Below are 23,950 nucleotides of genomic sequence, written 5' to 3'. Positions count from 1 at the left end.
GCAGTTCCTTTGTAAAATACTATGCATGTCCTGACCTGGACATCTGAATTCCAATCTCAAAGTTGCATGTGACATTACAAAACAGCACGACTGAAGAAATTGTGTGCATGAAAGAGGAGCAGAACGTGACTGTGATTATATGTGATGATCTTAAGGTGATCAAACAGGTGATCGAAAGGTGAGGGCAAAAGCTAAAAGGATGCGTGGGTGCATAAGGATACGTCTGGCTATCAGGAAAATGGAGGTGATGATGCCTCTGTATAAGACTCTGGTAAGACCTCATTTAGAATACTGTGTACAATTCTGGAGACTGCACCTTCAAAAAGATGTAAACAGGATGGAGTCGGTCCAGAGGGTGGCTACTAAAATGATCAGTGATCTTCATCATAAAGCGAATGGGGACAGACATAAAGATTTCAATATGTATATTTCAGGTGGGAGAGGGGAGATATGATAGACATTTAAGTACCTTTGGGGAGTGGAGGAGTGGCCTAGTGGTTAGGGTGGTGGACTTTGGTCCTGGGGAACTTCAGGCACAGGCAGCTCTTGTGACTCTGGGCAAGTCACTTAACCCACCATTGCCCCATGTAAGCCGCATTGAGCCTGCCATGAGTGGGAAAGCGCGGGGTACAAATGCAAAAAAAAAAATGCACAGGAGGCAAGTTTCAGCTGAAAGGAAGCTCTAGAATGAGGGAGCATAGGATAAAGATGAAAGAGGACAAACTCAGGAGTACCCGAAGAAATATTTCTTCATAGAAAGCTTGGTGAATTGATGGAACAGCCTCATGGTGATGATGAAAACAGTATCTAAATTCAAGAAAGCTTTAGGGAGTAGGTATAAATGTTAGTGCTCTGCTCAGGCTCTCCCTCAACACATCCACTCTATAATTGAATGTAAGTTCATACCTGTCTATATCATGTGTACTTTTATTTGTGAGGTAATGTTATGAGGCGTTTTACATGCATAAATCACTGTTTTATGTACAATATGGTTTATAATATTATCTCTATACTGTGTTGGTTGTTTATGCTAAGAATACAGATGAGGCACTGATGGGAGTGCCCACTATATAAAGTAGTCCTCTCCAGGACAGCAAGATGTATAGGCTGGGTTATGTTTTCTTGGTATATTCTATTGTTTATAGTCTTATTTATAGTTAATTATTCAATTAGTATAACAAGAGTGGAGTTTTCATTACAGAGTTTTAATTACTTTTCATTACTTTCTAAGCAAACAATATATAAATCACAAAATATACCATATAATCTTCAGACTTATTATATTAGTCTAATATCCCTAGTACCTTAACAAGTTTTAATTAAACAAACAATTGAATAATACTAAGATGCAGACAGCAGTCCAGCAGCAAGAGGGGTGCTATCCAGTCTTTTATACCGAGTGTCACATGTATGATGATCTCCCAGCTGCTGAGAGGTTATATGTCTGTCCTCAATGCAAACAGCTCCTAGCTCTCAGAGAACAAGCCTGGACCAAAAAGACCAGAAATAGCAGAAACAGGAAAACTGTTGGCCATAAGGGACAACAGCTGCATTGCCCCCAACTGTGTCACTGAGGTGCCGCAAAAAAAAAACCTGAAACTTTAACTTTCTTAGGGTGTATGTAGAGCAATAACATGTCGATCAGTCACACTCTGTGGAGGCTTTGCAATCTTTAGCCATATGATTGGTTGAAGTGCAACATCTGTGGCAAATTATGTACTTTTTCAACTGTTCTTAGCATTCTTTCAATGCTAGGGTTTCTTCCTAAATTCACAACATTTTTTGAGAAGTTGAGGTTTTTCATGCATAGGACACTGTTGATTTGGATATTCTACTTTGTCTGCAGTAGGAGAATGATCAGATGGTGTTGATGCTGTGGGCGACACCCAGTGTGTTCTTTGTAGCAAAAAAGGTGTCGGTACTAAAATGCTAGGCCACCCTTCAGGACTGGGGTGATCACTGAGAGACCCACCCCATAATAGCCAGGCCCCCTGCAACCAGTCACAGACTCTGTGACAAGACAGAATTGGTGTATAGAGCCTGAGCTCTATCATTAAAACTTGGGGTCCATGGATCAATTTTAACAGACAATGGAAAAGGTGCCGGTACTCAGTACCCCCAAGTACCCCCTCAAAAAAAGCCCTGGCGACACCTCTATCTTATTGACAGATACAGGCTTCCTGGTGCCTCTGTACTCCTTGGTTGGATTCTCCTTCTGAAAGTGACTTGTTTTAATTGCTTCAGATGTCTCAATCATAAAGCTGAGATCAATTCTTCTCTTCAGTAAGTCTCATTTGAACTTTGTAAAGGGAGGATACTTCCCATAATTTTCTTCTTTGTATTTTGTACCAACTGATGACCATTTCTCTTTTATGTCACACAATAGCTTTGCTAATATGGCCTTTGCGCCTCATGCTAAGTCCAACTGATTAAGGCCTGGGAACCGTTGTTCAGCCTTAGCGGCTTCTAACAATTGAAGGAAGCTTCCTAACTTTAGGAGCTTACAGTTGTCTTTACCAGATACTTTTGGAAAGTTATCTGTTCTTTTGCAGGGTCATTGCAGGGTAATTCAAATATACATGTTTCAACCCTTCCCAGGCAATTCAACATCATGTTCATTTCTTGCTTTGGATTGAGCTTCATATCTGCAATAGCATCCTTGAAGTCAAAGTTCCATTCCCTGTAGTGCTTGGGACAGTCATCAAACTGGGTAAGCTTTGTACATCCCAGATCTTTGCAAGCCAGATACCTTACTAGATCTTCCTTTTCTGAAGTTTCAAGGGGAGACTTGCTCTTTGACTGGCTATTCACTTGAGTTTCTTTGAAGACAACTGTGGAATGCGGCTGTTCAGGTGCCTCCTGTGTGAGCAAAGGGTATTTAGCTGATGCTGTCCCTGAGAGCAACTGTCTGCCTCTTTCTTGCACCCAATCTCCATGTAGCACTGGACTCAGTGGCTGAAGTGAAGCATCTTCCTTGGTACGTATACCTGGAGCGTAAGCCAGTGATAGTGCATTCGTCTGCGTAGAAATGTGTGGATCACTGTTGTAGTGGTTAGATTCCATGGCATGTTGTATATTAGACTTTCTTGTTTCAGGTGAGATAACCTCTAGCAAAAGTGGACATGCTTCCTCAGAATCTGAGGACACCTCTGAGTTGGCTTGTGATTGTGCACTATTGTGCATTGAGGCATGAGTCATCATATAGGCCTTGGCTCGTTGAGCAAAGGTAATGTGTCTAAGCTGGCTCTTTCTGCCATCCTGCCTTGCATCTCCTTCAAGGGCCTTGGATTCAGCCTGAATGGCAGCTGCTTCTTTCTCTTGCTGCAGCAGTTCCATGGCAATATCTAACTCCACCTTCTTGCATGCAGAGGCACAGCAGTGGTGGCAGCAGCAGAAGCATCAGTAGTTGCTTTCTTTCCCTCTTCTTCTAGTCTAAGTTTCTCTAGCTTCAGGGCTACTTCCCGCTGACTATAGGAAGCATGTGATTTAACGGCCTCTGCTTTTGCCCTTATCCATATGGCAGCCGAGCTGGTTCTGGACTTGCATGAAGGTTTTGATCTATGTGACCTTAAAGAACGACTGGAGGTATACTTTGAAAAACCTGAGTGTTGTGACATGTGATCCCTGACAGTTTCTCTGCCTTTTTAATAGTATCTGTTACTACTCTATGACACATTTGATGCAGGTTGTCTTGAAGACTGTGCTAATACAGCTTCTGCAGTGTTAGTCTTTTTCTAAGAATTTAAGATAGGCTTCTTCTGCAATCTGATAGACCTCAAAGCTAGACTGCAATTGCTTTATATGGTAGCTGATGTTTGTAGTGGATTCAGCCACTCGTTCTATAAGTGCCATTTTCTGTTTGTTACACACAGATGTTCCCGTCTGTCTGCATTTCACTTCTGCAAGACCTTCTCTGTAAGCCTGTATAGTCTGAAGTCTGGTGGGCTCTCCCACTTTCAGGGATTTCCTATGCTGTGGGTGCACATCCTCTATATCAGCCTGAACATATTGTTCAGCCTGCTCATATAACCCCTTTTTTTTCTCTTCTAAAGTTTGAGTACTGTCAGTGAGGTGAGCTTGGCTGTGCTAGAATTGATATAATGTTTGTTATCAGGCAATGGGAAGGGCTGCTCCAGGAATTCCTTATATGGCACACTTTGTTAACACTGTTCAGTTTCTGCTGTATAAGACTTTTCTGTCAGTTTCTGATCACACAGTTATTTTTCCAACTTTTGAATCATCCGATTAATTCATATCGATCACACTTAAGTCCTGACACAGTCATCACAGCTAATCAGCAAGTAATCTTCCACAAATTGACTGATTTCTGCAGCAATTAGCTCTCACTGAAGCCAGTCTAAATACTGGTGACACAACTCTGGTTCTTTCTGTGTCACTGAAGCTTTATGAAGAAGAATCCTCTCAAATACTATAATGAAGTGTTTTTTTTTTCACTCTATTAGCCTCTACAAGGCATTATGTTAGCCCTGTATATCCAGAGAGTTAAACCCGGGACTACTAGTTACCAAAAAACCCAAACTCTTGATCCTTAATCAAAATTCTTTATTTAATCCAATTGATGACAAGATAAGAAAACAAGTCAGTCACTTACAGTTGTGTTGAGATGGATTAGGGATTCTGCACATGTTTGTGTGTGTGATCAGCCTTTCTCCAGAGAGGAAGAACTGTTAGCACCTGGTAATTTGGATACTGAAATCAAAAGGCACAGCAGCTGCACAGGTAACCTTAAGCAGCCACACAGAGGTGAAAAATCACTATACCTTTCTACCCTGAGAGGATTTAAAACACAAGCAGCAATTTACTGCCTCAACATTCATTCTCTCTACAGGTTGAATTAAGACTTCTAACTTCTAACTCTCTCAGTCCTCTCTCAGAAATCAATTGGAGGGAGAATTCTGCTTCTCCCAGCATGCCTATATGCAAGCAGTAACAAAGCTCTAAAAGACATTGGGCCCAATATTCAGACCTCAGTAGGTAGCTGGGATGCTTCCCATGGTCGGTGCAGAGCAGGGGTGTGCTGGTAAATTTTTAACAACAGGCTCTTTCTCCGGACGTAGCCAGCTCTGCAGTTGGAAGGGCCAGGGGTGGCCGGGGGGGGGGGGGGGGGGGGGAGCAACACTTGCCTCTCTCTCCTCCCTCCCTTCGTGCGGGCACGCTAGGCATACCTTTGCTGGCAGCCAATAAATGGACTGCCACCACTCCCAATGTCTTGCTCTGAGCAGCATGCTGGAACGTCTCTCACATGCTCGAGAAGTCCCAGCCTGCTGCCCAGAGCTGGAAACAAGGAGCGGGGAGCAGCAGTAGTCTATTTACTTGGCTGGCAGGGCTCAGCATCCCCACCAGCAAAGTAAAAGAGAATTCAGCAGGAGGCCCAAGTCCACATTTTGGGAGCCAGTTGTTAAAGTAGCCATGGAGGGCCCTACTTTAACAACCGACTCCCAAAATTCTTAAAAACTTAACAACCGGCTCTTGCGAGCCTGTGAGAGCCTGCTCCAGCACACCACTGGTGCAGAGGCCGGATATTTAGTGGTCCGGCTGTTTCTGGTGACAGCATTGAATATCCAGATGTATTTTGGCTGGTTTAAATTTAACTGGCCAGGCCCCAGCCAAAGATATACCTGCTATGTTGGCAGCCAGATTTGGCCACCAAACTTAATATTTGCTGGATGGTTATAGCAGATGGAGTTTTTAAGGCATTTTGAGGCATCCCATCTGCTTTGAAAATTAGCATATTTTGTTGTTCTCTTATGTTGAGCTTCTAACAGGGTCAGCTGAGTTAAGTATAAGGGTGTTCCATGTTTAGGTTGCAGTGTCCAAAGACAGGCTCCAGGGAAGACAGGGGCCACCTTCTGCCTATGCCTCTACAGTCTGTACAAGGTAGTAGAAGACTTCCAAAGTAGGAAATTTTTCCTTTGGTCTGGGGAAATTCTAATCCTTGAGACCAGGCCAGAGCCAGGCATGAATTTGAGTAATTGTGAAGACAAAGACTAGTTTGTAAAGACAAAACTAGGGCACTCTGAGTTTGTGGGGCCCTGTCAAGGATAAGGACTGCCAGAAGACAATATTAACTTTAAGAGACTTGGATTCTTAATTCATTATGCCTGTGAAGGGAACAGGTTTGCTTTCCTTGTTGAATACAAAGTGCTTTATTTTACCTGCAAACCTCTGACTGTCTGTATATGTGAAGATCCATGGCTGGCTGCCACCCATGCTATCACACTGCCCATCCGGGAAACTTCTGAATAATTTACAAAAAATATTACATCTAGCTAGGAAGAATAATGGTACCAGTAGAAAGAAGGAACTACATTCTTTGATAGGACAGTAATAGAGAGAAGAGCACTGGAAGGATAAGTAGCTAAATAAAAGTATCACTAAAGAGAGAAGTCTTTAAGTCAGCTTTAAACTTTTCAAGGGAGGTCTCTAGCCATAGATGAAGTAGGAGGCATTCCAAAGGATGGGACTAATAACACTAAATGTAGTGCTCTGAATGATGTGCCTGAAAGTAAGAATTATTAAGTGGCTTCATTGAGATGATCTGAGTTCCTGAGCAGCAAAATAGGGAATCAGTAGTCAGAAGTGGAAGAGTGGAAGACCAGAAATTTGAATCTTATATACAAGTAGCATAGTTTTATATATGGGAGATGGCAGCCAATATGCCGTCTAAGTAAAGGGGTCACATAATTGAATTTTCTATCTTCTGTTATGAGTTTGATAGCTCTATTTTGGATATGTTGGGATCATCATATGTCTCACTGTGAGACCTTTAAACTGTGTATTCAATAGTAAAGATTCCTTATAACCAGTGAATGAATTAAAATTTGAAATTATGGAATAAATGTTGAATAGACTAAATCATTCTTAGGTTAAAGAAACATTTATTTATTTATTTGTTGCATTTGTATCCCACATTTTCCCACCTATTTGCAGGCTCAATGTGGCTTACATTATTCCGTAATGAAAAATACAACGTGGTGTTGCATTAAAGTTCATAAGTGACAGAGTAAATGAAGCAGTCAAGTATAGAGAGTTCGGTTTTGTCCAGTTCTGGTATAAGTTTCGTTGTGTGGTATTTAGGATGGATCATTGTGGTATGCCTTGTTGAACAGGTTGGTTTTTAGTGATTTTCGGAAGTTTGTTAGGTCGTGCATTGTTTTTATGGTGTTTCGTAGTGCATTCCATAGTTGCGTACTTATGTAGAAGAAGCTGGATGCGTATGTTGATTTGTATTTTAGTCCTTTGCAGCTGGGGTAGTGAAGGTTCAGGAATGTGCGTGCTGACCTTTTTTTGCTCCTGGTTGGTAGATCTATGAGATCTGACATGTAGACCGGGTTTTGAACGCAATACGTTCTTTAAGTGGGAGCCAGTGTAGTTTTTCTCTTATGGGGTTGGCGCTTTCGTATTTCGTTTTTCGAAATATGAGTCTGGCTGCTGTGTTTTGGGCAGTTTGGAGTTTCTTAATAATTTGTTCTTTGCATCCGGCATAGATTGCATTGCAGTAATCTAGGTGGCTTAGCACCATTGATTGTACCAGGCTACAGAATATTTCCCTTAGGAAGAAAGGTTTTACTCTTTTGAGTTTCCACATTGAATGGAACATTTTCTTTGTTATATTTTTCACATGGCTTTCTAGTGTGAGATTTTGGTCAATTGTAACTCTGAGAATTTTCAGGCTATCTGAAACAGGAAGGCTGTAGTCTGGGGTGTTTATAGTGGTGGATTTGTTCGTGTTATATTATGATGAGAGGATGAGACATTGTGTTTTTTTCATGCGTTAAGTTTTAATTGAAATGCATCCGCCCATGAATTCATAATTTGGAGGCTGTGTTTGATTTCATTTGTGATTTCTGTTAGATCATGTTTGAACGGGTTGTAGATTGTGACATCGTCTGCGTAGATGTAAGGATTAAGGCCTTGGTTGGATAGCGATTTGGCTAGAGGTGTCATCATTAGGTGGAAAAGGGTCGGTGAAAGCGGTGATCCTTGGGGTACTCCGCATTCTGGTTTCCATGGTGATGACGTATTCGAATTTGATATCACTTGGTATGTTCTTGCGGCTAGGAAGCCTTTGATCTAACTAAGTACGCTTCCTCCAATCCTGAAGTATTCTAGGATGCTTAATAGTATTTTATAGTTTACCATGTCGAATGTGCTGGACATGTCGAATTGTAGGAGAAGTACACTATTGCCAGTTGCAATTGCTTGTTTGAATTTGGTTAGGAGAGTGATTAGTACTGTTTCGGTGCTGTGGTTGGATCAAAATCCTGATTGTGATTCATGTAGTATTGAGAATTTGTTTAAGTAGTCGGTAAGCTGTTTGGTTACCATACTTTCCATTAGTTTGACTTTCAGAGGGCTAGATGCTACCGGGCGGTAGTTGGTTATGTCATTTGCTTTTTTCTTTCAATCTTTAGGTATTGGGGTGAGTAGTATGTTTCCTTTATCCTTAGGGAAGAGTCCATGTTGTAACATGTAGTTTAGGTGTGACGTGAGGTCTGCTATGAAGCGCTGAGGGGTGGATTTTATTAGGTTGTTGGGACATATGTCCAGTTTGCAGTGGGATTTGGTGAACCTGTTGATCGCTTGGGTGACGGTTTCATCGGTAAGTAGAGCGAAGTTTGTCCAGATTCGGTCTGCTGGATATTCATTGGGGGTCAGGTCCATACAGTCAATGAATTTTTCGTGGTCGGTGGTATTGAGTGGTAACGTGATTCGTAGCTTTATCATTTTCTCGTTGAAGTATTTAGCAAGGTTGTCTGCTGATGGGGTGTCTGTGTTGGTTGTGGTAACCGGTGTGGTATCTAGCAGTTTGTTCACGAGTTGGAAAAGTTTATGCGTGTCTTTGTAGCCTGGCCCTATTTTGCTTTTGTAGTGTGACCTTTTGGTTTGTCTTATTGCATATTTGTTTCCATGCATTAAGTGTGTATTCATTTTTTATTTTATTCCATGCTTGTTCAAGCCTCCTAACTTGTGTTTTTAGTTTTTTCAGTTCTTCGTTAAACCATGGTATCAAGTTGTGTCTTCGTGAGGTTCTTGTTTGTAGTGGTGCTATTTTGTCTAATATGCTTCTGCATCTGTTGTCCCAATCTAGAAGATAGTGTTTCGAGTCCGTTTGTGCTTTCCATTCGTTCTTGTAGATCTGTTGCCAGAATATTACAGGGTCAATTTGGCCTCTCGTGGTGTAGGTTGTGCGTTCTTGATTGTGGTATGAGCCTTTTTTTCGCCATTGCAGGGATAGGTTTAATGTGTGGTAGTCTGACCATGGTATGTCTGTCCATTTTGTATCTGTTAGTATTGTTAATATCTGAGGACAATTTGTGTGTGATAAGGTCGAGTTTGTGTCCTTTGACATGGGCTGCTTGCATATTTGGTCAGTTGAGGTCCCATAGTTGGAGGAATTCCTTGCATTCACATGCATTGGTTGAGTTAGGGTCTTCTAGGTGTAGGTTTATGTCCCCTATTATAAGTAGATTGGAGTTAGATACACAAGTATTCGATATGAAATCCATGAAGTGTGGTTGGCATTCATGACAGTTACCTGGTGGTCTATAAAACAAGACAACGTTTAGGTGGTCAAGCAAGGTTGTATGTTGGATTCTAACTGAGGCGATTTCAAGTAGGGTGTTATGGACTCAGCTGTTGTTGTTACGGTGAGGTGGGATCTATGGATTAGTGCTATGCCTCCTCCTCCTTTTTCTTTTCTTGTCTGGTGAGTGATTTTGTAGCCTGGTGGGCATAGGTCTAAAATTATGGGGTCCTTATGATTGTGGATCCAGGTTTCACTAATGAATAGTAAGTCGAGGTTGTCTGCCATGATCCAGTCTGTTATTATTGTTGTTTTGTTGACTACTGATCTGGCGTTTATGTATCCCACTTGAATTGTTTAGTAGGGGTCAGCTCGGTTCAAAGTTGTGTTGATTTTTGTTAGTTGTCTATTCTCTTGTAGTGTGGGTTTGTTGTGCCCTTTCTTTCCTTTGTCCGCGTGTAGTAGTTCTTCCATTGTTTTGGTTGTTGTTATTTTGGTGCGATGTATTGTATCTGGGTAGTCTGTTGAGCTTGTGTATTGTGGGAATGTTGTTGGTATCTATGAGAGGGGTAGTTAGTGTGTGGTGAATTAGGGATAGGGAGTAAATTATTAGGAGCAGTTTGGCGGTGTTCATTTTGGTGTTGGTTCGCTTTGGGCTGTTAGATGATCGGGTATTATGGTTGTGAACAGCATGGGTACTGTGATGGGGCCAGTTTTCAGCAAGGCATGTCCCCAGGTAAACAGCTTTCCCCATCTTTAGGAAACTGCCCCGTTTCACATCACCATTGCCTGAGGTGGTCTTTTAGATTATATGCTCTCTGGGAAGCCTTCAAGATGCTCTTTAAATGTTGAAATATTAATACTTATACCAGTAAATATCTTTGCATAATAAAACAAAAGGAACTCGGAGTTAATTTCCAAGAAACTGGATTATCTGGAATACAACACTTAATTGTTTGACTTGTTTCTCAGGCAGTTGTTAGAATCAGTTGTTGAACATTTTCTTCTTGGAATATATATTTTGAAAACCATCTCAAACTGTAAAGCAAATATATTGCAGTTTATAAACTCAATAGTCCCCTTTGGACAAGACATTTCTGGCACCTAATAGTATATGTGAGATAAAGGTACAAGGCAAAACTCTGCCAGATAAAATACTTGCTTCCAGGCAAAGTGCTTGGTGTGTTGCAATCGCTTAATTGTAAGCTACTGGACAGAGAAATGTTACTTTACTGAATGCCTAAGGAAACATTAAGGTCCTTATTTAATCCTATTTATGATTTATATATATAAATACACACATACACATCTAAAACTTGATCTTAGAAAGCCATTTTTGCACCTGTATATCTGCACTACATGTAGATTGCAAGAGGGCATGGGTTTGGGGTGATGTGGGTGGGGTTTGGGCATAACTAATATTCAGAAAGGGAATATACATATGTGAGAAATTTGCATGTCAGATTTACACTTGGTTCTTCGCACATAGAGGTTTTTCAGAAATGTTCATTTCAGCTAGCCATTTACAGGAAGGATTAAGGGAGATATTCCCCCCCCCCCCCCCAAAAAAAAAAAATGGCTTCTGTGTCACACATGCAGGATTGCAAAATGGCAGACATTCATGTGTAAGTGTGATATTTACATACGTAAGTACTTGAGTTTCCACCATTCAAGTTTTCTACCTGTTTTTTTTTTTTTGGCTCAGTACAGACTTGCAGACCCGCTTTCAGATCGTCTGAAGTCATGCACTTGCTTTTCCGTGCATTGATCTGTAACCTCAATTTTCCTGCTTATGATCTGTAACCCCCATTTTCCTGCTATTTCCCACAGGTTTCAGTTATGCTATTTAGCAACTTTTTGAAACCTCTGTGTACTCTATTAGGCGCGCTAGGCTTGAATTATAGAATTTATGCCAACAACTTTCAGTTCTTTTTTAAAGTGAGACAACCATTCTATAAAACATTATCGTTTATTTATTTACTAGACCGATTCTTATTACAGAATAAATCAGAATGGTTTACAATCAAATATAACATTAAAACAATTAAAATACACAAATCGGAAATCCATATGTGATAGAAAAGCACAGCAAACCATAAAAACTAAAAATATACAATTAATAAAAACATTCATATATATCAAAAACAGCAAGGGGCTCTTTTACAAATCTGCATGAAGGCTAATGTGTGGGTAGCGTGTGCCAAGTTGTCACTACCGAAGGGGTAGCGTGTACACCAGGCGGTAATTCTGAGTTTGACGCACACCGAATCCTACAGTAGAAAACGCGCTGTGATTGGCTCAGAGACTTCCAGGTCTCTCAGCTGAGTGAAGCACGGCCAAAAAGGACGTTTTTATTATTCCGGGGTTGAATGATGTCCAAAAAAGAGCTTGCAGCATCGGAGCCTGTTTGATTTTTTTTTTTCAATATAGTGAAGAACGTCCATAAAGGTCGCTCCTGACAAGCACTTGGGCGGTTTTTCGGGTGTAGAATGGCCATAATAGCCGTCCATGACGAGCACTTGGCTGTTCCCCCCCCCCCCCCACCCAGATTTGTTTTTTACATTTTAATAATTTTTCCAATCCTGCGCAGCCCCAACGAGAGGTACAGACCTCTCGTTAGATTTTCCAGGGTTTTCTAGCATTAAGGCAATCGGAAAAGATTAGTGCATCTCATTACAATAGGGTTTCTACACGATTTGCTCATCTGCATTCTGTTTTTGTTAGCTGCTACCATCGTCGGAAAAAAGTGTTTAGTGTATGCCAGGGTTTACTACTTGCTCGTTAAGGGCTCGTTAAGGGCTCGTTTAGTGCATCTGGCTCTGAGTTTCTCCAACTTGTCAGCTTCGAATACGATTTCCGGCACCGGTATCCCACCTAAATCTTCCTCTGTGAAGACTGAAGCAAAGAATTCATTTAATCTCTCTGCTACAGCTTTGTCTTCCCTGATCGCCCCTTTTACTCCTTGGTCATCTCGCGGTCCAACTGATTCTTTTGCCGGCTTCCTGCTTTTAATATACCTAAAAAATTTTTTACTATGTGTTTTTGCCTCCAATGCAATCTTTTTTTCGAAGTCTCTCTTAGCTTTCCTTATCAGCGCTTTGCATTTGACTAGACATTCCTTATGCCGTTTCTTATTATTTTCAGTTGGTTCCTTCTTCCATTTTCTGAAGAATTTTCTTTTAGCTCTAATAGCTTCCTTCACCTCACTATTTAACCACGCCAGCTGTAGTTTGGTCTTCCGTCCTCCTTTTCTAATGCGCGGAATATATTTGACCTGGGCTTCCAGGATGGTGTTTTTGAACAGCATCCACGTCTGATGTAAATTTTTGACCCTCGCAGTTGCACTTTAGTTTGTAGTGTATATTGATGATCAGGTTTTTCAGTTGCACGGGATCAAAGAAACCATATTCTCACCCATCATGAGAAAATGAAGAAAAGAAGATATACCCAAGGCCAAGGCAAGTGGATGTAATTGTAAAAGTTCCATTGGCAACCCTTGTATTTAGGAATATAAATCTGGATAAATGTATTTTTGTCCATGGAAAGTGTCACGTCCCTCACCTGTTCGACGCTCCTCCCGGCTAAGTCATCCCGCAGTTCCGTCTGAAAGGGACGAGGATCAGTCTTAGGAGGGTCTGTTTCTGTTTCCTATTTCTGGCAGCCGTAATCTTGGTTGGATCTATGGACGCAGCCATCTTGGGTAGCTCAAGAGTTGTAGCCATCTTGGATAGCTCTAGGGGTACAGCCATCTTGGCTAGATCATCGCTTAGGAAGCCATCTTGGAGTAACAAGGACAGGAAGGAAGCCCATATTTGGTCCTTTGAGATCTCTTGTGGGGACAGCCATTTTGCATTCAGGTGAGGATGGTTGACTCTGATTGCCTTACTATTTAAAGCCTTGCCTTCAGTCCTTCTGTGCTTCGGTTTCTATTCAGTTCCTGGGTAGTTTCAGTGCAGTTGGACCATCTTGTATTTGTTCCTGATTTTTGACCTTTGCCTGTTTTGGATTCTGTTATTTGCTGCCTGCCCTGACTTCAGACCGAATCCTGACCATTGCTTGTTTGTTGCTGCCCTGACTTTGGACCAAATCCTGACCATTGCTGGTTTGCTGCCTGCCCTGACTTCAGACCGAATCCTGACCATTGCTTGTTTGTTGCTGCCCTGACTTTGGACCAAATCCTGACCATTGCTGGTTTGCTGCCTGCCCTGACTTTGGACCGAATCCTGACCATTGCTTGTTTGCTGCCTGCCCTGACCTCGGACCGAATCCTGACCGTTGCTTGTTTGCTGCCTGCCCTGACCATGGACCAGATCCTGACTACCTCCTTCTGGGTATCTGTTTTCCACCCATGTCTTTCCTGGGCGACAACCCCGCGTGGTTCCAGAAGACCTGTAGACCGCCCGCATCTGGAGGCTCAACTTCCAGGGAACGGCGGCCTTCCCAGGCGAAGGTTCAGGATTGTCCGGCCACCTTCCGACACCGACTTTGGACTCAGCTAAGGTGTGGGATCAAGGCACAAGGGCTCACAGTCTGACAGAAAGACTGTATGAAAAGCAGATACTTTTATCACATTCTAGATATGAAGTCACCACCACTAAACCATGTTGGGCAGACTGGATGGACCGTGCAGGTCTTTTTCTGCCGTCATCTACTATGTTACTATGTTAGTGATTTTTTGCATAGAAGATTCTAGAAATGCAGTCAAATTAGAATCAATTGATTTATCCTGAATTTCACCAGCCAAGTTCTTAATCAATCCTTAAACTTAATTTTATAAATGGCACTGAAAAATTGATGTCGACTGAAAAAAAACCATACTATATGCTATCCTAAAAATGTCATTCAAAGTTAGGCGCCGTTTATACAATAACACTTGGTGCTGAGAACTGCGCCTAATTTAAGTTCAACTGTTTATACCAATTAAACCCTAGTATAAATGCTTGCACCTAAATTAGTCATGGATCCCCCCTTATTCTATAACAGCACGCATAATTTACAGTAATGCTCCTGATCCACCCATGGTCACACCCCCTTTTTGGAGCCACACATAAAATTTAAGCGTGGATTCGGGCACATAAATATCCATGCATAACTTTGATTATTAAAAGCCCAGTTATCAGTGCTAATTGGCTCATTGTTCAATTAAATTGTGCGCTAAAATGGGGTATTCACCCAAATTTGCACATGAAATGTTTAGCACCATTTATAAAATGAAATAGAATCAAAATTCAAAATTTGAGGAAAATACTAGTTTAGCATTCATAATGGAGAAATTAAAGAACAATAAGTAAAATTTGTACAAATTTTAAATTATTTGCCCAGGATACATTTTCAAATCTTTTCAATTTAGTTTCCAATAACATGTTGCCCTTAATTAAAGCGGAATAATTGCTTTCAAAAGAATCCAACCTTTTGCTTAACTCAGAGTTCAATCTTAATTTCTTTAACAAAATATTTTCTCCACATCTTCCCCTGAGAATTTATATGTAGAATAAGGTACTTAGGTTAGCAGAAAATCACTTATGCAGTAATTATTCTGGACTCATTTGCTAAAAACAACAAAATGGCAACATGCAAAGCAAGATACAAAACAATGTACACTACCAAAATATACTAATTAATACACCAAGAGATATGTGAATATATATAATAATTACGCATCTATAATATATCCTGAGAAAAGATTGCCAACAGCAGCAGAATTAGGCTAAAATCCACAGGTCCTGTTTTAACCAGTCATTCGCAGGCAAACCAAAAATAACTAACTCTGAGCTATAAGAAAAAAAATTCCTGCAAGCCCTTTAGGTCCTGTAGTCGAAGGGGGTGATGAATCGGCTTCTCTTCAAGGCTCTATCAGATACCTGCGATCTCTGATAGATCAGGAAAAAGTCCATGGTCCCTGCTCTGTGCAGCTGGTTACTTAGCTCATAGAAAGCCAAAGAGCTGCTTTTGAACTGTTTCGTGTAGTGCTCAGCACAGAGTTCAGTTCACAGGTGATTGGGGGCAAATTAGTTTATCTATCTCCTCTGAGAGAGATCCATTCAGCATCAAATCTTCTCCACTTCTATTTTTCTTTCTCTCTTGTCCAACATTGGCATCCCTCTCAGTTCAGGTGACACATCTGGACCAATCACAAACTGTGTACTTCTGTCCAGCAGAATTCATGGTCATGACAATGAGAGGCCTTGTGATCCCAGCAAAGAATCTCTTACCAGTCACAAGTCTGATGGTAGCAAACACCCTCCATGGTTCACAGATACTCATATGTCCTTGGATGAAGTCAGCAGCAGCAAGAAGTATTTTCCTCTGTAGAAATCTGGTTTCTGATGTATTCAGGCCAGAGGCTACAGAATCCATATTAGATTAGGAAAAGATGGTTCAGGTTACCAGGCCTCTGACCAGCAAAGGTCAGAGAGCAGGAAAAGACCCCTACAGGCATCCAGACAAGATTTCCAAAGGAAAAGACCCCTGCAGGCATCCAGACAAGATTTCCAAATTAGTAACTTAAAAGCAAATTAGTAAGTTTTCAAAGCAGAGACCTGGAGACAGATGGGGAAAGCTCTAAGGCTCTAAGAACACTGCGGCAATTGCGTTGAATAATAGTCATTTTGATTATATGGGTTAAATATAGATATGTTGTATTATCAAAAGCAATACAGGTGTGTGCACAAAACAGTCTATTGGCTTTGTATCTTAGGAAGACTATATAAATAAATATAGTCATGGTAGGGGTAGGATTGGAGAGATTTAAAGTGCTCAAGGCCTACAAACTCTCTGAACTGTTGGTAATCCCATCTCTCTCTCTCTCTCTCTGTCTTTCTCTTTTTGTTTTATATAAAGGCCAAACAGGCCAGCTTAGAATTTCTACAGCTAAGAGCTACAAATGTTCAGTTTACCAAGAGATTATAATGTAGAAAACCAGATAGCTAGAAAACAAGTTAACAAACAGTTTATTTGTTGGTTAGAGAAACAAGTTCTGTTTATGTTTTCTTTCTTTCTTTTTTTTAAGTATATCCAGCTATTAAAGAAGCAATTAAAGCAGAACAATAGAGGTGGGAATAGGTAGCAGAAACATTTTAAGTAAACCAGAATTTATTAGTTCAAAATTCATTAAAAAAGAAAGAAAACTTATCTGCACCACAAAAATGTGTGGTATTGAAGCCAAATTTAGGGGCCCTTTTACTAAACATTAGTGCGTGTTAATGGAATTAGCATGCACTAAATGCTAAGAAGTTTAGGGGCCCTTTTACTAAACTGCAGTAAAAAGGGCCCTGCGCTGAGCCAAGCACTGAGGCCCTTTTTACCGCAGCGGGTAAAAAGGCTGAAAAAAGACATGGCCATGTGGTAGAATTGTTCTTACCACATGACCATGCGGGAGGAAGCACTTACCACCACCTACTGAGGTGGCACTAAGGGCTCCCAATCTAACCTGGTGGTAACCAGGTAGTGCGCAGCGCTGCCCAATTACTGCCGGGTAATCCCCTGCGGAAATATTTTTTGACTATTTCCGCTAGCATCGGACATGCCACATGCTAGGGGTGGACCGAGTTGGGCCGGTCATAGCTACAAATTGGCGTGCGGTAAGCCCGAGGTGGGCTTACTGCCGCTTAGTGAAAGGGCCCCTTAGCATTTAGCGTGTGCTATTTGTTAGCACATGCTCAGCTTTAGTAAAAGGGCCCCTTAGACCTTTAGGTAGAAATTTGAAATATGTAGCCACCAGGGTAGCATTCTTAGTAATGCTTCATGTTCAATGCACAGGACCCTAAAGATAGACAGAGCTACGGATGGAGTCTCAGTGCATGGATCATATGATGGTGTAGGGAAGAAGGCCTTAGGTTTCTTAAAACTGGATGATAATTTCAGCATATGTTATACAGCTGCCCAACATTGCAGCAATATTGGTCTTAAGTCTGGAATATTTTCACACACATAATTTCTTGTAGACTGCCTCTTACCCTCCAGCTGATAATGCTAAGATTTGTTGTCTTACCCAAGGACTCCAGTTATTTGATATTTTGATGGCAGTACTAATTAAAGTTGTGTTACTTACATCACTGGAAGGACTTGTGACTAGTCCATATGAATCAATGGTGGCACTGTATCAGTCTCATAGTGAAATTTGAACACCATCTAATACAGGGGTTCTCAATGGAGGCAATGCATGTGAATAGATCTCATGCATATTCATTGGAGAAATCCTGAAAACTCAACTGGGTTGTGGACCTCGGAGATCTGCATTGAGTAGCACTGTGGAACACAGGAATAACAGGCCTTGCTACAATAAAAATTGGACTCCTTTTATGCAATTTTGTGAATCAACATAATTTTAATTGTATGTGACTACCTTTGGGAAAAGGTGAGTAAAGTCATCAGAAACAAAAAATAAATTTTAATGCATTCTGTTAGAGCTTGTAATACAACTGTCCAAACCCCATCCTTTTATATGAAAAAATAAAAACGATACAGAAGTTTAAACATGTAACTTTTACAGACTGCTTGTGGACCCGTGACATGAAAAATTGGCCATTCTCAACATTTTGGTTCCACTGCTTTTTTCACCTTTTCCCAGAGACGATCATATGTTTGCTATATATGCTTTTTACTCCCCATCTTCTACATTATCCTGTTATGATGTAGGCTAGCTTCTTGGTAATCTACCACTTTGTGAAATTTGATTGACATTTTTGTGTAATAGGTGTTTTGGGGTTTTTCTGTTTATGCCATGTTGGGGATTTATTTTGAGTTGGGTTTTTTTTCTAGTGAAAATATTAATACAATCAAGAGAACTAAAAAAACCATATTGTACCAATCTCAGGGCTAGTTTTACTAGGCGGTGCTATGGGCGCGTTAGCATTTTTAATGTGTGTAAATGGTTTATGCGTGTTAAACGTTAATGCACCCATAGAAATGTATAGGCACGTTAGCATTTAACGCGCCTTAAATTTACAGGCACATTAAAAATGCTAACGCACCTTAGTAAACATACCCCTTAGCAAGTAAGCTGTTGTAGTAAATAAACTGTCCTGGAAGGCAACAGATCTGCTCTATAGACAGCATTATGAAATTTAGAGGCATAACTGAACTTATGAAAGAAACAGGACCTCTTTTATCAAGCCACACTAGCAGTTCCTACACAGCAATGCCGATGGAACCCATTCAAAGTGAATGGGCTTTGTTGGCATTGCCACACCGGGGATCTCTAGTGCAGCTTGATAAAAGAGGCCCTAAGTCTCTCATTATTTTTAAGGTTGCACATTCATTAGAAAAGAGATATTGATAGTAAAAAGTAAATTGCTCCTTGCAAGAAGACAATATAGCAATAAAAGCATCAGCCATAGTTTAAAAAGAAAGAAAAAGCACTGGATGATATTTTAGGGAAAGAAGAGTCCATTCCTAAAGACTGCTCTCCATCTTAACTAGGATGAAAATCAATTTCTAGTGCAAATGTAAAAAAAAAAATGAAACAGCTTAAAAACCGGAATATTGTTCAGAGTGAGGTACCTTTGAAGGGTACTAACAAAACCGGGACATTAAAGTATCCCAATAAAGAGGTTGCAATACAGGCATAATTAAAAAACTTATTGAATTAAAGGATTCAAAAGTATCCATATCAACTGGTAGGCAGGATGTAAATCCAAATAACAAGCAAACTTTCAGTCTTATTTTCGAAAGAGAAGGGCGCCCATCTTTCGACACAAATCGCAAGATGGGCGTTCTCACAGGGTCGCCAAAATCGGCATAATCAAAAGCAGATTTTGGGCGTCCTCAACTATTTTCCATCGCAGGGACGACCAAAGTTCACGGGGTGTGTCAGAGGCGTAGCAAAGGCGGGACTGGGGCGTGCCTAACACATGGGCGTCCTCGAACAATAATGGAAGAAAGAAGGGCGACCCTGACGAACACTTGGACGACTTTACCTGGTCCTTTTTTTTCTTACAACCAAGCCACAAAAATCTGCCCTAAATGACAAGATGACCACCGGAGGGAATTGGGGATGACCTCCCCTTACTTCACCAGTGATCACTAACTCCCTCCTAACCTAAAATAAAATTTAAAAATAATTTTTCCAGCCTGTATACCAGCCTCAGATATCATACCCAGCTCCATGACAGCAGTATGCAGGTCCCTGGAGCAGTTTTAGTGGGTGCAGTGCACTTCAGGCAGGCGGACCCAGGTCCATCCCCCCTACCTGTTACACTTGTGGTGGTAAATGTGAGCCCTTCAAAACCCACCAGAAACCCACTGTACCCATATGTAGGTGTCCCCCTTTACACATAAGGGCTATGGTAGTGGTGTACAGTTGTGGGGAGTGGGTTTTGGGGGGCGTTTGGAGGGCTAAGCACACAAGGTAAGGGAGCTATGCAACTGGGAGCAATTTCTGAAGTCCACTGCAGTGCCCTCTAGGGTGCCCCGTTGGTGTCTTGGCATGTCAGGGAGACCAGTGCACTATGAATTCTAGCTCCTCCCATGACCAAAGGGCTTGGATTTGGTCGTTTCTGAGATGGGCGTCCTCGGTTTCCATTATCGCCGAAAATCAAGGACAACCATCTCTAGGGACGACCATCTCTAAGGTCAACCTAAATTTCATGCTTTAGGCGTCCCCAACCGTATTATCGAAACGAAAGATGGATGCCCATCTTGTTTCGATAATACGGGTTTCTCCGCCCCTTTGCCGGGACGTCCTGCGAGGATGTCCTCAGGAAAACTTGGGCGCCCCTTTCAATTATGCCCCTCTTTGAAAGTCAGTATGCAAATGCTAGAATTATGTAAACAAAAATAATATAGAATTATAGTAGAATGAAGAAGATGTGGATATAATAAGCATCTGAGACCTGGTGGAAGATGCATAACCAATGAATCGCTGTGATACCAGGGTACACATTTATTCACAATGGATCAAAATGGCGGAGAGATGGCACTATGTTAAGGATGGTATAGAGCCAAACAGTATGAATTTTCCTCAGAAAACAGAATTTCTTTTTATAAAGGTCTCATATTGCTTTTTATGTGTGATGGCGAAGTGATGAGAATAAACTACTGCCTACCTGGCCAGAATGAACAAAGAGAAGATGAAATGTTAGCAGAAATTAAGAAAGCTTACAAATTTAGTAACCCAACAATAATGTCTGCTTTCAATTATTCCAATATTTACTGGGGAAATGTCACATCAAGATATTGTTTGCTTCATTCTTTACTGATGTTAAGATGTTAGGGATATAAGCATGAAGCAAAGCAGCGAAGGTAAACTGCGGGTTCACGCTCAAAGTTTTACTGTCTGCAATAGCTCTTGTTCTACTTATGACGACAAATATCTCAAGTGGATGATTTTATTTAATACAAGAGACTCCTGATGCAGGCCTAGTCGGCTGAAACACAACTGTGTCGAGTCTCCATCATCCCTAATAAACAGGGTTTTTTTTAAACTGGAGCATCGTCCATTGCTTTTGAGTCATATTCGTTGTTTTGCTTCATACTCTATACTCTTGCGGAGATTTATTTCTTCTGTGTGTACAGGGATATAAGCATGCCAGGAACAGTATTTAATTGTGGCAATTTGAAAGAAACAAAATATGGTGGGCCTAGAAAATGTGATAAGGCAAACTGACAAACTGAACAGTATTTTAGTGTCCCTGAATATACATGATGGTTTTAAAATTATTATTATTATTTGTTACATTTGTATCCCTGTTATGTGCAGTAATCCTAGTTGTTCCATTTCTATCGTCTCTAAGTACTGCTGACTTATTTACTGCCAATTTCGCATTTATATATCCTATGAATATCGAGACATATGTTTCATATTTGATGTTGTTGTGTTTAACAATTTGTAATTGTGTGGTCTGTCTGTTTTGAGATAGTGGTCTTGCTAATTGTTTTTCAGGTTTAGCTTTGTGTTCTTGGTAGTTGGTTTGATCTCTGTTTTGTTGAGGGGGTTGTGATTTGGCTCTGCCACTTGTTGTTGTGAGTGTCATCTGACAGTGATGTGTACCAGAATTTTGTTCCATTCATTGGTGAAGCAGCTGGTGACCCCATTATCCATATTATTATTATGTAATAGAAAATCCATGTCCTTAGGTTGGCCATTTTGAAGGAAGCTTAAGGCACAAGGGGGGGGGGGGGGGGTGGGTTGCTGTATTTATTCTCAATGTCAATGTATGTTACAGTCAAGATTGGGTTCGTCTACTGTGAGTTTCTTTTTTTTTTTTTGAGTGTGTATATTTGGGAGTCTGGGGTGTTTGAGTTTACGTTTGTGTAGGACTAGGTGGTCTACATTTGTCTACCTGGTTTGCTGGTTTCCAACGGTTGGGTTGCCCCTCATGTTGGTGTCTCACTCATCCAGAGTCTGTGATGCTCACTTAGATGCGGCATCCTTGCTGGAAGCAGTGTTGTTGCAGCTTCTCCTTTCATTGGGTTATTTCCAAGTCTGCTCCCCAGTTTCTTCCCTGTCCTGATTCCTTAGAGGCATTTGTTTGTTCGTTGGTCCAGTACTGGTACTGATGTTGGTGTCCCTCTGGCACTCCGTTCTTCCCTGACGGTGGTGGGTTTCCACGGTGAGTCTGTTGGTTAGGTTGGGTTATTTTCTCCGCTGCTGGTTGGAATGAGAATCCTTTTATTGTTGATACTTCAATAAATATTTTGATTACTCTTGCACCACAGGCTTGTTCTGCTTTTTGGAAAGCTGTCTGTCCATCCCTACTTTGCATGTTTGTTCGCTACTTATGGAATAAAAATGTTTAATACTATGGCTTGATATAAGTGATTGTATTGTACTTATAATTTTGAAAAATAAAACCATCTCCTATAATGTAATATGAACTTACAAAATCAGTCTTGCAGAGGAGGAGGGGAGGTTGGGCTAAGGCTGCCAATCCATTGATAAACTCACCAAGCATGTAATACCTACAGTAATAGGAGAGAGAGGGGAGTATAGAATGAGGCCTACTTTCAGCTGTCCTCAAATTTTCTGAGGTGAAACATCTGCACCGGTGGCCCTTACTTTGAACATATACAACTGTATGTTAAAATTAAGACACTTTTAAAACACAGAGCCTAATATTCAAATAGTTTAGGCTCCTAACTTTCAGAATTAGGCTCCTAAATTGTTCCCTTTGACTACTTACTAGAGCTGGATACTTAAGTTTAAGACCCTAGTTTCATGAAGCTTCTAAAGGTAGGTGGCTATAGAGGTAGATTTAAGTTAAGAAAAAATAAGTTTAGCACTGATTTTCAGCATCAGGCACTCAATGTAGGATCTGCAGAGGATAATTTTGTTTGGTTCCCTGAGTAGGGAAACAAAAGTTAGGACTGAGCAATTAAAGCTAGCCAAGTTTTTTTTTTTTAAATGAAAAGTCTTGATGAACGATGAACTTTCTAGAAAATACATACAGAACTGCCAAAGCAAGCAATACACAATAGGAAAAGCAAATTTGTAACTGCACATGTTAAAAAACTAAGAGCACCTTTCGTATGAACTTTAAACTTACAAGTTGGGCCTTTTATAAATATTACAGCTTACAGATATGACAATTTACATGTATAAATCTGCTTTTTAAACATGTAAACATTGCCTTAACGTTTCTAAAATTAAAATTTACTCCAAAATCTAGGTATATAAAAAGGAGGCTTCTGTGTTGGGCTCTTAAATTTAGATGAACTTTTCACCTTAAAATTAAACCTCCTTAGCGGGAAATAGATATCCAATTTAAGTGTCTGAATTTATGGGTTCTTCTTTTTTGTTTTAACATTGTTCTCTTGGAAACTTCTTTCTTCAGGAACATCAGCAACTCTAAATGTGTATTAGGAAAGGTCAGTCTAAGGAATATACTGTAACTTGTATGCAACATACTGATTTTCCATTACCAATAGTCTTTCTATTGTTTTGTTTTTAAATATTAGCATTTGTGGAATTCAGCATTTGGAAAGAGCTGGAAACAAGCTGACTCTCTTTGATTCCCTCTATTTCTGCATTGTGACATTTTCCACTGTGGGATTTGGAGATGTTACACCAAAAATCTGGCCTTCAAAGTTACTGGTGGTCATTATGATCTGTGTTGCTCTTGTGGTACTACCAATACAGGTAATTGAAAAAAATTGATTTTCTTTTGCAAAAGAATGTTTGTTAATCTGAATTACCCCCCTTTGCATTCTCATATATACAGTGTAAAAATTCACAAGTGTGAAAGGTGAACATGGGGTAACATGTTCACCTTTTCACACTTGTAAATTACATCATGACTTTCATTCAATGCAATACATGTGCTTTAGTACTAAGACAAACCATCTGGAACCTTAGAGCGTGCCCTATCTGTCTCCAAATATCAGCCATGAAAGATGAAATCAACAACTTCAAGAAGGAATTGGCTGTAATTAAGGAAGCTTCCAGGATTTCAAAGGGAGGTAGAA

At 40.6% G+C, this 23,950-nt stretch overlaps 1 protein-coding gene across 3 annotated transcripts in view; it reads left to right on the top strand.

Annotated features, from left to right (window-relative positions):
• The window catches only part of KCNT2 (potassium sodium-activated channel subfamily T member 2), a 1,050,204-nt gene that overhangs the window by 596,755 nt on the left and 429,499 nt on the right, over positions 1 to 23,950 (top strand). For all 3 annotated transcript variants that reach the window (XM_030206382.1, XM_030206381.1, XM_030206379.1), the window contains exon 9: positions 23,444 to 23,624. In XM_030206382.1, coding sequence (XP_030062242.1) covers positions 23,444 to 23,624 — 181 coding nt within the window. The remainder of the gene's footprint in view (positions 1 to 23,443; positions 23,625 to 23,950) is intronic.

The sequence above is a fragment of the Microcaecilia unicolor genome, chromosome 6 (genome assembly GCF_901765095.1).
Source record: "Microcaecilia unicolor chromosome 6, aMicUni1.1, whole genome shotgun sequence".
Taxonomy (NCBI): Eukaryota; Metazoa; Chordata; class Amphibia; order Gymnophiona; family Siphonopidae; genus Microcaecilia; species Microcaecilia unicolor.
The sequence above is the reverse complement of the archived record's forward strand: the minus strand, read 5'-3'. Positions and strand labels throughout refer to the sequence as shown.